Below are 14,422 nucleotides of genomic sequence, written 5' to 3'. Positions count from 1 at the left end.
GAGAGCCTCGCTTTAAAGCAAATTGTGGCGAGATGCTCGTCCACACGGTGAACGACAGTACCAAGTTTGCGTTCCTTTACACATCAGCTGAAGTTTACGTTTACCCTACAGCTTTAATATGCAAAAGGTTGTTAGCCATCCGTTCATAGGTACCGGCTCCATTATAGATCTACGCGGTTTACATGTATAACTTCAATTAAAAGTTCTCTTCACAAAATTATTTGTTTTGATCCAAATTAGTGTAACAAAATATTTGGAGGGGTTTATAACTATTTTTTTTATCCTACTTCAATCTTTTTTATGATTTTTTATTGCGCTTGAGACCGTTTGCAATGAAAAGTTTTGTCTAAAAACGACAATAGTTTACACGTCGTAGACCACTGGCTCTGCCGGACCACTGTATAGCCGGAGTCGCTGGTTCGAGTCCTAGTGAAGAAGTCTGATGAGGAGATATGTTGATCACCGAAATATCAGCCATAACTTCTACCTCATGTAAATTATTGTTGTTTTTCGACAAAACTTTTACTTAAAAACGGCCTTATGCACAATAAAATTTTTGAAATATAATTTGTTATCAGGTCAAAAAATAGCCATCACAAAAATTTATTTTTTTATTTTAGATCTTCGCACTTCTTCATTGCCCCTACTGGGTCCGCCATGGCCAATGTTTGCGGTTTTAGCATTCTACCTGTTCATCGTAATGAAGTGGGGACCTAAATTTATGGAAGACAGAAAGCCATTTAATGTAAAGCCCTTAATACAGATATATAATCTTATTCAGGTGGCGCTTAATGCATACATATTTACGGCGGTAAGTTTAATATTTGCGATAAATTTTCAAATTCAACAAAAAAAAATTATCATAAAAGTGACAGTTTGAAGAATTCTAAATATACTAATTTTACTTCTACTTCTAGTCTCTTCGTGCTTCATATCTGAAACCGTACTTTAATCTCTCCTGCCAACGATATGACCCAAAGGATACGAGCCCTGAAATGATGGCCTTGCTCATACCTGCATATCTTTATTACATATCCAAATACATGGATCTATTGGACACAGTGAGTTGTGAACTAACTATAAGGAATTTAACTCACATTTTCAATGCTAAACTTGTATTTTAACTTGCAGTTATTTTTCTTGCTTCGAAAAAAGAACAAACAAATTACATTCCTCCATGTGTATCATCACACAATTATGGTGTTCGCCGTTTGGGTTTATTGCACTCTAAGTTTTGGTAAGTTTTAAAAATGCAAAATTCTCTAAAAAAAGACTTGAAAAACTATTTTCTTTCTTGGCTTCAGCTGCACACTTCACCTTCACCGGCATCATCAATTCCTTCATACACGTCTGTATGTACAGTTATTATTTGATGGCCACCATGAAGTGGAAAGCGGACATAACGCCATGGAAGCGAACACTCACACTGCTGCAGATATTGCAATTCTGCTCATTAACTATTCAATTATCCCTGCCAATACTGAATAATTGGTGTGGTCTGGACTTGTTTTGGATATGGGTAGCATTCCTGCAAAATTTCTTTATGCTCATACTCTTCTGCGATTTTTACTACAAAACTTATGTGCGCAAACAAAGCGAAAAGAAAACGATGAGAAACAGCAAACAACAGCAGCAGCTTCATTCAGCAGTTTGCCACTCTGTTGCAGGTGTTTCTTCTAGTGGCTCCTCGAGTACGTTGAATGTAGCTAAAGTACACTAACAAAAGAGCTAAGCAGTACTTATACACACTTTGAGTGTTAGTTTCTAGATTGACTGGAACTTTTTGATTTATGCCCAATTAAGCAAACAAATGTTGGAGAGTGCTGGTCGTGATTTGCGAGCGGAATATCAATGAGACTAAAAACAAAACTAGCGATATGCACACATGTATACTTAGTATATAATTAAGAAATATGAATGAAAACTTATTCGAGTTTGGTATTACACAAACTATAAACTCAAAAAATTATTAACTTGTAAAGCAAGTGAAGTTCATTTATTTATAAGCTATTTAAATTAAACTAATAAAATATATAGACGAAACCGTTTTCAGTAAACAAGTAAAAACTTGGCGTAGTCAAAACCTCACAAAACAGTTGCGTGTAAATATTATATTTACAAACCTTTGCGAAAATATTTCAGGAAAATATTAAGATTTACTTAAAAGTCTAATTTTTTGATTCCGTTGATATCATCTGGTGTGATTACAAAAAATAAAAACTAGGATTATATATAAGAAACTAGCCTTTAAATACAGAAGACAATTCCGATGGAAAAACAGTGCCGATTTGTTTTTGTATGTAAAAATACTGGCCCGTAATCATAGAGAAGTCAGAAAAAGGTTCTCACGATTAAAATTGTGCTTTATTGTAATAACCATTTTAACTCCGTCAAAGTCAACTTAAAATGCATTTAATGGCAAAAAACAGAATTTTAATTTTAAAATGGTAAAATAAGGTTATATGTTTTGTTTTGTTGTTGAAGTGGTAAATGCAATAGCACCCAGGTTCGGTCCCCACTCCGAGCGATTCCAGTTTTTTTATTATATATATTTTTTAATATTAACATTACTTCATTTTATTAAATTTTATTTTATTATCTTTTTTTGTTTATGGCATTTCACATAATTATTTCAAGTTAATCAATTTTTTTGGAATTAAATTTTAATTAAAAGGATCACAACAAATATAATTACATTTAAAAATTAAATAATAATTAAAAGAACAAAAAAAAAAGTGGGATTTGAACCCACGTCTTCCCGGCTTGCTAAATCCGCCAACCTACAGGGTAGACAGGGTGGACTAATTAAAGTACTCATATTTCTTTATATTGCCGAGTAAATTTTTTCTCTTCATATGGATAGCTCTTTTCTCTTATCTTATAAAAAAGCTGTTTATAAGATGCCTATGATTGACACAACTTAAAAATCTATTCTAAACTTAAAACTTTGTTTTAACAATAATGAGCTTTAACTTACGACTATGACTGTGGGACACTAAGTTTAAAGACCCGTCCACACAGAAAGCGGTATGTCGCGGCAGAAAGTGATATCCGACCGAAGCGGTCAGGCGATATAGTTGTATTATTCAGTTTTGTACCATCTCTGTCACACTGAATGCGGTCTACCGCCTCCCGCTAGTCTTTGTCGCGACGACGAGTAATCCGTCTGTAAAAAATGACAGATTTTGTGTGTGTTAGCTTCAATTCAAAATGAAAATATATCTTGTGGTATGTGATTTCTTGTAGAATTTTAGACGTTGTATCCGAATCTATGTCAGATTTTTGAGATAACCTAATCTAAAAGTGCGAAAAAAAGTTTTTTTTACACATTTACGGTTATGTAGAACCGTAAACACATTTCTTCAAATAAGTATTTAAAAGTTTATAAGTATATATCAAAGTATACGAAAAATACTATTTTTGCGCTTGCGTTTTTAGTTTAGGATATCTAAAAAACCTCACATGTTAAAAAAATTCTGAGTCCGTATGCAAGCGCCAAAAATTCTTCGGGAAATCGTACATATCTCACTGGTTCATAAATATTAAACAATATCAAATAAAAACTAATATGAAAACATACTATACACGTATATAATCTCTGGAGAAAAACAGTTACCGCTCACACAAAAATATCGCGTTCTGTGTAACGTCCCGCCGCGACAACCGCTGGATCGCTTCCCAGCGCGACAGACCGCTTTCTGTGTGGCCGGTCCTTAAGATTAATAAAAAAAATTGTAAAAAGGCTCACAGCGATTTAAATTCTAAAAAAGTATAATTTTATAATAAATGCATTTTTTCGAAATTGTTCTGAAAAGGTTTTATTTTAAAACTTCAAGTAGGAGGGTAGCCGCCTCTTTAACAAGTCAAATTCAACTCGAATTAAGGGAATTGACCTTAATATATTAAGTGTAAAGTTTTCTTACTGTAACAGAAGGGTAGACATTTTTTGTGAAGCTCATCAGACCTGATTTCAAAATCAAGTTTTATTTATAAAATTTTCATCAGTTCTGTGCAACAATTTGAGAGTCATTGTCTGGGGCGGAATGATTCCAACTCTGGATGAAATACCAAGATCCATGTAGTAAAACCTCAAAATCGTTTTGCATTCTTTGGTCAAATTTCTTTGCTATGACCATTTTAAATTTGCAATATTTTGGCTAAGTGTCTTTAGAATAAATTAAAAAAAGAGACATATCGGAGAGAAATATGTTGTTTCGAACCATATAGTAAAATTTTACGAGGAATAATTTTATAGAACATTTTAACCCGTTATATCCCTCACAAAAGGGTCGCTTTGACCCTATTTTTAGAAAGTCCGAATAAATCTTCTAGAAAATAATTTGCCCTAAAATTTCCCTAGGGGTCCTCTCAGACAAAATCTTTGTACAAAGAATCTGTAAGTCTGAATAAAACTCAGTACTTTTAAGTCTCCATTCGTCACTTAATACTGAGTATTTTGAATCGAATCTGAGTGCATGCATCAAAGTGATGATTGGAACAGAGTATTTTTAAGTAGTGAGTACTTTCAAGTTCTTTTAAGTTCTGGGTACGTTCGATTTTTTTTTTTTGTGATCACTGAGTACCTTGGAGTAATCAGTATCTTCAATACTTTTTAAAAATCGGGTTCTGTCGATCCTTTTGTGAATCGAGTTCTGAGTACTTTTGGTATCGAAACTGCCTAACACTACTACATACCTATGTATATATCCACATTAGGGTGATCCCAAATAAGTAAAGTCGGAATTTTAATGCTTTCACCCCTTAGGATTGTTCTATATCGAAAAAATATACCGCAAATTTTTTTAGTTTGAAATATTTATAGGTCGCTCAAAGCGCTCAAAGTTTTCTATGTATTTTATATGGGAAAAAACAACTTCTCGCACACATGGCATGGAATTCTTGAAAACCTATATTTTTCGATCGGAAAACTCCGGTTCTCTGCAGGAGACTTCAAATAACAATACCAAATTGTGTATCTAACCATTTTTCCCCATATAATATACAAGGAAAACTCGGAGCGCATTGAGTGACCTCGAAATATTTTTTAATTCAAAATAAAAAAATAAGAGTATATTGTTTTTTTGGGGTATAGAACAATCCTAAGGGGTGAGAGCATAAAAAATGCGACCTTTTCTTTTTCACATGCATTTTTAGAGCACCCTAATCCATAAACATAGGAGTAAAGAAGTTGCGCTCTTCTGAGAACACACTTTGTGTACATTCTCTAGTTCGACTAATGAACTGTTTATCGCAACAGAATCAAAAATTACAAAACTAATTTGCATTTTATTCTTGCTTGGAAATTCATATGAAAGGGAATGTTTCTTAAACGTCGTTCACATGAGACAATTTTCCAGGCAACTTTAGAGGCGATTAGTTGCAACAAAAGTTGTTTGCAGCCCAACTTCATCGGAAGCGATTAGTTTAAAGGCCATTCACACCAGGCGATTGTTGCTTTCAACTAAAAGTTGCCTGTAAAAGCGCCTCATGTAAACACCGTATTAGGTACTTAAGCAACAATGTAGATACATATACTTTTTAACAATTACTAACAAATCGTCACATACATTTATGCTCATATGTAGGCAAGCATGTCCCTGCAAGGTATTAGTGATCCAAATTTCTATTTAATTACTAAATATTTATCGCCAAAAATGAACCAGTCCAATATTAGCTAGATCCCTTCCAGTTAAAAAGCAGCGAATGTGCTACTTTTACAAAACTATTTTATTTTACTTTTTAAAACGACATACCGCGAACTACGAGTGCTAGAGAAAAAGTCCTCATTTTCTTAAAAAAAATATATATTTTGATGGATGAAGGAAAAATGATTAAAAACGCATCGTTTTCTAAAAGATCGGACTACCTATTTTAATTTAAACCATTTCTATGCATCGATACGTAAAATTGCTAAGTGCCAAAATAATCACAGAAACTATGATAAGTACCAAAGTGTTCAAAAAGTTTTAAATTTCAAGCAACCCTCTTCGAAAACAAGTTCCATGAAGCTTCCGTAAAGCTAATTTACAAACTGTAACCTGATATCTAAATTGTATTATATATATCACAAATCATCCGGAGCTTATAGCGAAAGAATCGGAAAAATAATTATTTTTGTGTTTTTTCTAATATGTGGAGCTTTTCTTTGTTGTTTTTTCATATATGTGGAAATTGTATTTGCTGTTTTTTTCTTATTTGGGGTATTATATGGGCAAAAAGTAGTGTGATTGTTAAAAACTTTATAAAATTTTTGGAAAAAAATCATAGGGCTAATGTACATTTATACATACTTTTAAAGCACTCACACTAAGCTCTTCAAACATAGCATATGCGAGTATGTATGAATTGTTGTTGAGTGAACCTAAATAATTGCCGCTGAATTTGAAATTATTTTCCACAGTGTATCTCTTAATATGCTAATAGAAATTCCGTATGAATTTACATAGGTCGGCGAAGCTTTTAATTCTCCACGTCAATAGCCTAGTGAGGTAAAAAACAAGTAATGCGTAAAAGGTTCAGTAACTCGTGAATTTGTATGAATGCAGCACGGAATAAATGAAATGTAAAAATTACAGCTAACGTAAAAAAGTGAATAATGAGCGTTATAAGAAAAACAAAAAAACAAAAATACAAAAAATTAAGCTCTGCTTCTGTTGTCTTTCAATTTGTAAATACATACATATTTAGCTGTAGATTTTTAACAAAAAATATTTCCTTATTTTAGAGATATTGACTGTTGATGTGAAGTTTGATAAATTTTTATTTTTGTTTGTTATATCGTCGCTGGAATAATGAAATAGTGTTACATGAAAAGTATAGTTTTGAGAAAAACGAATTGGAAGTTTTTATAAACCATTACAAACCATACAAATACAATTTAGTTTTTCGGGAATAAATTAGTGAGCCAAAGAGATATTTAAGAAAACTAAAGATTTATCTAATAGATTAAAGGATTGTCTATACAATGGTGCAATTATCGAATAAAAGTGTATGTGGCATTTACACTGTTTCTTTATTCGTGCGACGATATTTAGTATTATTAGATATTAAACAAGATATGTATTGCTGATGAAAATGTCCAATTTAAATTAATATTATTTCTAATTAATATTATTTCTAAAGCTTAGTACTTGTTGTTAAAGTAATGCATTCAACCTAGCGCGAATGCCTAATTGTCTAAAAAGTAAAAAACAAATGTAAACATGTAAACAATATAATTCTGAATACACACGCGGCATCCGTTGAAGCAACTATGACATGGTGTGCAGCATTGTTGCTAAAAAAAAATCGTGTTTCCGCAACCGTTATTTTGATATTTTGTGTTGGTTGCCGTATCGTGACACTAACATACTATACGCATGATGACAATCACAAAGAAAAAAATTTACAACAAATATATCATTTTGACAATCAGCGCGATTCGCCTTGAAATCAGCTGCTCCGCTAACACCACTTGTATGAATTGGCCTCGCCGTATCGGTTGCCTCGTTTGTATCGTTGTGAGTTACTTTTATTGGAAAAATTTTTGGAGAAAAGGCATTTTGGCATAAGTAAAAAACGTTTTCTTCCGTATGCCCACTTCATACAATATCACACACTACTGAGGTTGCCGCAATGGTTACATCTACGTACGCTTGCTGCTTGCTGTGTGTATTAAACAACACGTTGCCTCAACGGTCGTCTACTGTCAGCATTAAGGTTTCACCTGGAAATACTTGCCCTTATGAAACACATAGTGACACTGATGTTAATTTTTTTTTTTTTTTTAACAATAATGTACGTATGTTCATCTGCTACTTATTTTCATTAAACTGTACATTAAGGTGCCCATCACATATATGAAAATGTAAAATATAAGAGTTTGCAACTTCAGCTCAAATTTCAAATGCTGAAAAGTTATTAATTTATTCAACGGACTTCCAAAAAAAAAATAAATTAGGCGGTTAGCTTCTCGTGGTGTACGTTTTTTTTAGCTTAGCTCAATTCGATAGAAAATTCTTTGATTAGCATTTCTGTTATTCTTTTAACTCTAAAATTGTCTAAAATATTTTTAATTAAACTCAGATGGAACTATTTCAAATTGAGGGACAAAAATCCCTTCAGTAAGAGTTAAGAGATGTATATGTTGTATAGCTAAATTTTATCATGCTAATTTACATATCAGCAGCTTCTGCAGAGAGAAATAATTGGTATTCTCGAGCAGTGGTGAAACAGCCAGGAGTCCTATGACGAAGTCAGTATGAATATTAAGCGAAGATCTGCGAAGTTTCAGAAAATATTCCGTTTTCTTTTTTTCTATTTTACCGTAGCCACGATAGTTTCACAGTCATATTTTTTAGTTAATGGATCCTTTCTAATGGCTACACAGTATTTACTTGTTTTACAAATGTAATCATTATAAATATAATTACCACCTCGTTTATTGGCCATCTCGTCATCTCTTCCATTTTATTCTTTTTGCTATTTATGTCCGGAAACACAGCAACGAGGGACGTTGGAATGGCCCCTTAATGTCAACGCTGCACGAAATTTTTTTCCGTTCTAATTTCAGATTTGCTGTCGAAAAATGTATTGCCCTTTTCCGTTGGATCGGTGCTATTTAGTAGACGACTAAAATGCTCAGAATTCGGGCATACCTCTAACTTCCTGCAAACACAGACTAAAGACGGGTCTCGTCGAGGAGGTAGATATCAGGTGGGCTGTGGAAACCGTGGAAACCCCTCGCCATAATACCAGGCAAATTTCGACAAAGATTGATGTAAGGCGATCCATAGCCCTTACCCGGCTGGAGCGCTCCTCTCTCAGATTAGCAGTCGGAGTAATCACCGAACACTGCCTAATGGGCATATACTGAAAAACGTTAGGATACCCCACCAACGATTTCTGTTGCTGTTGCAAAGACGAGGAAGAGGTGGAGACTGTCGAACACTATCTCTGCCCTTGGCGAACACGAGCAACCAATTCTTCAACAAGTACTTTCTAGATTCTTTAGCCGTTTTGAATTCGGCGAACGGCCTCGACTTTTTGTGCTATATAAAATGCACTCGGTGGTTCAATTACTAAGGGAGGGAAAGCCACTCAAACCTAACCCAGTTTTTATAATTCACTGACTATTTCTTTAAAAATTTTATAAATTCATAAAAAATTTCCAAACGATTAACGACCTACGCATATAAATATTAAACATAAAGGTAAACAAACAGAACTAAATCGCTGAGTGAATTTTGATGGACGCAGCGATGCCGTTGGATGATATTCGTTGCAACATTTTGCACAGTAAACCAGAACCGAAATGAAATTCGCATCAGCTGAATGACAAATAAAAAATATAAAAATTAAAAGCGAGAAGATGAGTCCCCAAATTTTCACATTCAGCTTCTTCCTAATAATTATATGCTAGACAAGTGAAAAAGGGCTTTTGTGATCGGCGACAAATTAAAATTCAATATATATTCTCGCCGAATTTCGTTAGGCGAATTTCGTTGTTACTTCCGAATTGTACAATCTCATACATCTACTGCAGTGTGTTTTCATTCATTTTAACAGCGAACTTTCTTCAGAAAAAGTGATTTGGTTCTGTTTATAGTTTAAAAGAAAATCCGTTTTTCAGAGTGTGACATAATTTCTGAATGCCTAAAGGTCTGATTATGGCAACTTAACTTAACATGACTTAGAACCTAGAAAATCAAAATGAAACAGACTTTGTTGTCGCATTAAGTTACGTTAAGTTTCGCATGTCCAAATATAAGCAATATCCAGTTAAGAGAATTTTTAAGTGACAGCCTCTATGTTACGTTAAGTTGCCATAATCAGACCTTACGCCTTGAAAAAAAAGTTGAGTGTAGTTTACCTTATTTTTACTTTGCTCTGGATAAGCTTGGGTGTGATCTATACATAAAACGTATTCGAATCATATCGAGTCGTTAATAGTCATTTTTTTTTTTTTGAAATATGATTAGTGAAGTAAACGTTGTATGTATTCATAGTAATAATGCTTTAAAAATAAAAATTTATATTACTCGTATCAGTTTAAAAATTCAGTTACATTTAAAAACATAAACAAGTGCATTACTATCCACTGATTTGATAAAGCTATTAGCGTTTCCGATTATACGGCCACCACTGTAAGCGCAATACAATGTATGTACTCGTGCGCAATCGAGTAGTATGCTGACAGAGCTGTAAATGCTAAATAAATTAATTATGCAACATTTACTATTGAGGCCACACGAATTAAACGCTTGTAGAAAGTTCAATTCCAATTTTATTTTCTTTTATACAAAGGTTCATTTCCAATGTTGAGGCGACACTGAACACCTTGACAATCGCGAACAATTACAACTTTCTTCATTTCACAACCAGCCAGCCATGCTTCATAATTGAATCGAAAATTTCCATTACGCACACGAAAGTGATCCTATGCTGAACAAAAAAGCTGGGGAACCTATAGAAACAACTAGCCTGTGTGGCAGTGCGAGGCCGTAAAAGGAGTAGAGCAGAGCAAAAATAAATTAAATTTGCTGGAAATCTATACAAAATATGGCTTACATAACAAAATATATATATCAACTATTGCATGGCATTTTCGAGGAGCACAGGGGTATGTAAAGACAAGGACTTGAAGAGAAAACTGAAATTAAACTTTAATAAAAAAATAGTTTTTTGAGTACCTCATTCTTTGATTTCAATAAAGGGAAACCTCTATATTCCTGCGTTTTGCTTTGCAGATCCTCGTGTGCAACATTTACCGCTTGTGGGCTCCCCATTTCCTGTCTTCGGCGTTATTGCTGCCTATTTAGCCTTTGTTTTGCATTATGGTCCCAAATGGATGGAAAAACGGAAGGCATTCGACTTGAAAAATGTGATGCGCGTATATAATGCGATACAAGTGATAGCCAATTTCATTATATTCGTATGGGTAAGTACGTAATTACGTGTGATTGGAATACTTTTTTTTTTAACTTTATTTACTTGGTAGAAGTTTTAATTTGGTTAATGGCTTCCGTTTTTTATTTAGTCAACTTTTTTTTTTTGATTTTGATTTACTTACTGCTATTTTCAATGTCTTTTTGTTGTTGTTGTCTTCATAGGGCATACCAAACTCGTATTTACGCAAAGAGTTCAGCTTAATATGTCAGCCGATTGACCCCACCAACACAGAGCCATGGATGTGGAAATTAATTTATCTTTCCTATGCTTATTACATTACAAAGTACTTGGATTTACTTGACACGGTAAGCCAATCACTGAAAGACTATAGCAAGTAAGCATTTGTGGTGGAAAGTGGCCAGGGGGATGGGTGGATAACGAAAGAAGGGGGGGTGGAGTGAGAGCTGTGAGCGAAAAAAGTGCACTGTGACCGCGAAGAAAGTTGATAGATTACTTAAAATTAGAGTTTATGTGCCGCTGGGAGTTGAATGTGTTGTTTACAATTTTTATAGTCAAGGCTAGATTGAGTGGAAAATGTGGAGTGCATAAACAAAAGAAATCCTTCATTATGAGAACAAAAATAATATAATTATAAAAAGCATTGGAAATTCTAATAAAAAAAAAAGCAATAGTTAAAGTTGTTATATCACATCTGCTGTGTTACAGCACCGATGTTTTTTACGCACCTCTACAAACAAATGTATGCATATTTCCTGCTAATCAAAATCAAAAGTACTTTTGCTCTTTGCTCAAAGGCCAACAGTGTCCATAAATACATTCGAAAGACCAACTTTGGAATTAAAAAAATTTTGATAATTGCTAAACAAAGTAAGCAAAATCAGTTCCGGATATACAAAAACAAATGTAACAGTAGTTTTTTTAGTTAGAAAATAAAATTGGGAAAAAACAAGTAATTCTTAAACAAAAAACAAAACCGACTTCAATTCCAATATCGTCGTTTAAAGTGGAAAACCACGTATCAAGATTTCAAAATGGTTCTCTCTCTTTTAAGGCAATCGCATTTAAGGCTTGTATATTTCAGAGTGAATGGATAAGGCTTGAGCCAAGAGCTTCGGTGAGAAAATCCAATTTTTGGCAAAAAATTACAGTTACGCGGTTTTGCAGAACGACGATACGCGGTTTTATACTTTAAACGACTGTATAAAACTATAATATTAATTTCTTCATAGCCCAATGATCGGATCTAAACTAAATTAGCATGAGACCACTTCTTTAAAAAAAAATTTTAGAAATCGGTTAACGTGGTCCAATGTTATGCGATGACACGGGAACAAATTGATAAGCTCCTCCTGTTTTTAAAGTCGGTTAAAAATATTTTCATTAATTTCAGAAAAATCTTACGATTTCTTATGCAAAAAAATCTACCCTATCGACCTATATCTAATTTACTAGATCGCCGTGATTATTTCGATTTGGTCTTAAAACTTTCCCTAAGTCGCCTAACTTCCTAAAAAAAATGTTGGGCGTTCTTTCTTTCGGTAAGCATTTCAATCTGTTCCTCACGTATTATTATGGAAAATACTTAACGCATCTCTCTTCAGCTCCGTATATTGGTCCCCCACAAATCCAACTAGCTCTCCGTGGGCGGTACGATATGGGAAAGGAATGAGGTTCCAAGGCTTGGAAATGCCAGTCAGAGAGCTGATGTGAGAATATGCTTGCTGTCTGCGATGATGAGAGCTTTTTAACGTTGAGTTTTTTTCTGTCTTATTGAACGCACTTATTTAGCGGCACAGAGGCGTGTGCGTATCTTGCCTCTTGTAAGATTTGTTTACATACCACGTCCGCCTCATTGATTGGTCCTCAGATCATTCGCGTGTCTAAAACACTGGTAACGTGACTTTGGTCTATGACAGCCTGGACGATTTGGTTTCTAGTTTTTACTTCTGGTGGAGTCGGCCGGCTAAGTCCATTTGACTTTGCCCACTTACCTGGCACGACTAGCACGATATCGTGCAGTAGGCAGCATCGGTAGTTTTCTGCATGAGAGACCTTTAATTTTCTCGTATTTTCTTCCGTCGGGACGTGGGCGTAAATGACCGAGATGTTGAGGAATGTCACTTTGCAAAAGTAAATAATAAGGTTTACTAAAGTAAGTAAGTAAGACATGAGCCACTTAACATTACTAAGGATTTTTATTTTTTGAATAGTGCCGAGTCGCAGCTGCAATGACTTAGCCATGCCGTTTATATATTTTTGGTGTTGAAGTTGTAAAAATTTTGGTTATGAATTTGAAAGCCGCCTAGACATTTAGAATAGGAATAGGATGTTTCTCCGTTTATATTTAGCATGCCATTTTACCAGTGTTGCCTACTTGTCGTTGGTTCAGCTCAGCTACAAAGGCACTACAATAGTCAAGGCGCAAGATGTATTAGGACGCGTAGTCGATGTTCAATTCAAGAGTTCAGAAGAATCTATAATTAAATGTTCCTTTTGTTGCTTTGTAGGTGAATTTCCGCTGTCAGTTTGGTTACTATCAGTAAACAAAATTCAATTTTCAATCGACGTTATCCCAGGTAGCGTCAAATGACTTGAGTGTATTTAGAAAGAGCTTAGTTGAAGGTCAAGCCATTAAAGCTTATCAGTTTATGAGTTTTGTTGTAACAACAATGTTGCTAAAACTTTCAGTCCCAATTCATAGCGCACTTTGACCTCCTAAAATGCACAATGGCTCGCTCAGATACATATGTATGTATATACACTAGGGTGGTCCAAAACAAGTAAAGTCGGAATTTTAATACTATTGGGTATTGCTACTGAAAGTCTACTGGAGAAGAACAGAGTTTTCCCGATCGAAAGTATTCTATTCCATTTCTACGAAAAGTCGTTCTTTCCCCATATAAAATACATGGAAAACTTTGAGCGCATTGGGCAACCTCTAGATATTTTTTTGATTTCAAAATAAAAAAATAGAGGTATATTTTTTCGGTATAGAACAATCCTAGGGGGTGAGCGCATAAAAATTACGACTTTAATTTTTATATGCATTTTTGGACCACCCTAATGCACTCATATGTATATATGCACTTTGTTCTATTTTGTTTTGTTTTCACACTAAATAATACCTTTATATTATCCTCTTTTTTTCTTTTTGCAGATTTTCTTTGTGTTGCGCAAGAAGAACAATCAAATCACCTTTCTGCATGTTTACCATCACGCCGGCATGATTTTCGGTGTTTACGTTTTCGTGGCTTTCTTGGCAGGTAACTTTTTTGATAGCAACAAGTAAACATTGATAGAAATGCAAAAGTGAAGTGTTGTGTCTGAATAACGGAAGACAGCAAAAAGTCATTAAAAGTAAAGAGTGCGATTCCTATCGCACGAATCGCACCGAATACGAAGTTTAGCGCTTCCGGTTTCCAACACCTCCATATCCGGAATTTAATTTCACGCGAGCTGATATTCATTTTTCTTTAACTATTGTATCTTCTACAGGCAGTCACAGCACTATGTTGGGTATTATCAATCTGCT

At 34.3% G+C, this 14,422-nt stretch overlaps 2 protein-coding genes across 2 annotated transcripts; both read left to right on the top strand.

Annotated features, from left to right (window-relative positions):
* Window positions 1-625: 625 nt before the first annotated feature.
* LOC108377877 (elongation of very long chain fatty acids protein 7-like) lies at window positions 626-8,318 on the top strand. Its single transcript, XM_017634171.1, has 3 exons — window positions 626-811; window positions 918-1,061; window positions 8,310-8,318. Exons 1-3 carry the CDS (start codon window positions 665-667, stop codon window positions 8,316-8,318), a joined length of 300 nt encoding a protein of 99 aa, XP_017489660.1. The 5' UTR covers window positions 626-664.
* A 2,221-nt stretch (window positions 8,319-10,539) lies between these two features.
* On the top strand, window positions 10,540-14,417 carry LOC108377876 (elongation of very long chain fatty acids protein AAEL008004-like; the record flags this gene model as incomplete). Its single annotated transcript, XM_017634170.1, has 5 exons — window positions 10,540-10,600; window positions 10,728-10,918; window positions 11,091-11,234; window positions 14,048-14,153; window positions 14,386-14,417. Coding segments are annotated over exons 1-5 (534 nt in total), but the record flags the coding sequence as incomplete, so codon positions are not given.
* Between the last annotated feature and the right edge of the window lie 5 nt (window positions 14,418-14,422).

The sequence above is a fragment of the Rhagoletis zephyria genome, unplaced genomic scaffold (genome assembly GCF_001687245.7).
Source record: "Rhagoletis zephyria isolate East Lansing unplaced genomic scaffold, Rhagoletis_zephyria_1.1 Rzeph_scaffold_12892, whole genome shotgun sequence".
Classification (NCBI taxonomy): domain Eukaryota; kingdom Metazoa; phylum Arthropoda; class Insecta; order Diptera; family Tephritidae; genus Rhagoletis; species Rhagoletis zephyria.
This window is presented reverse-complemented; position numbering and strand designations above follow the sequence as displayed.

What these genes read in the sequence shown, in the direction of transcription:
- LOC108377877 (XM_017634171.1), top strand. Translation starts at nt 665, where the DNA reads ATGTTTGCGGTTTTAGCATTCTACCTGTTCATCGTAATGAAGTGGGGA. An exon ending in ATGCATACATATTTACGGCG is followed by an intron (nt 812 to 917) that starts GTAAGTTTAATA and finishes TTCTACTTCTAG; the next exon opens with TCTCTTCGTGCTTCATATCT.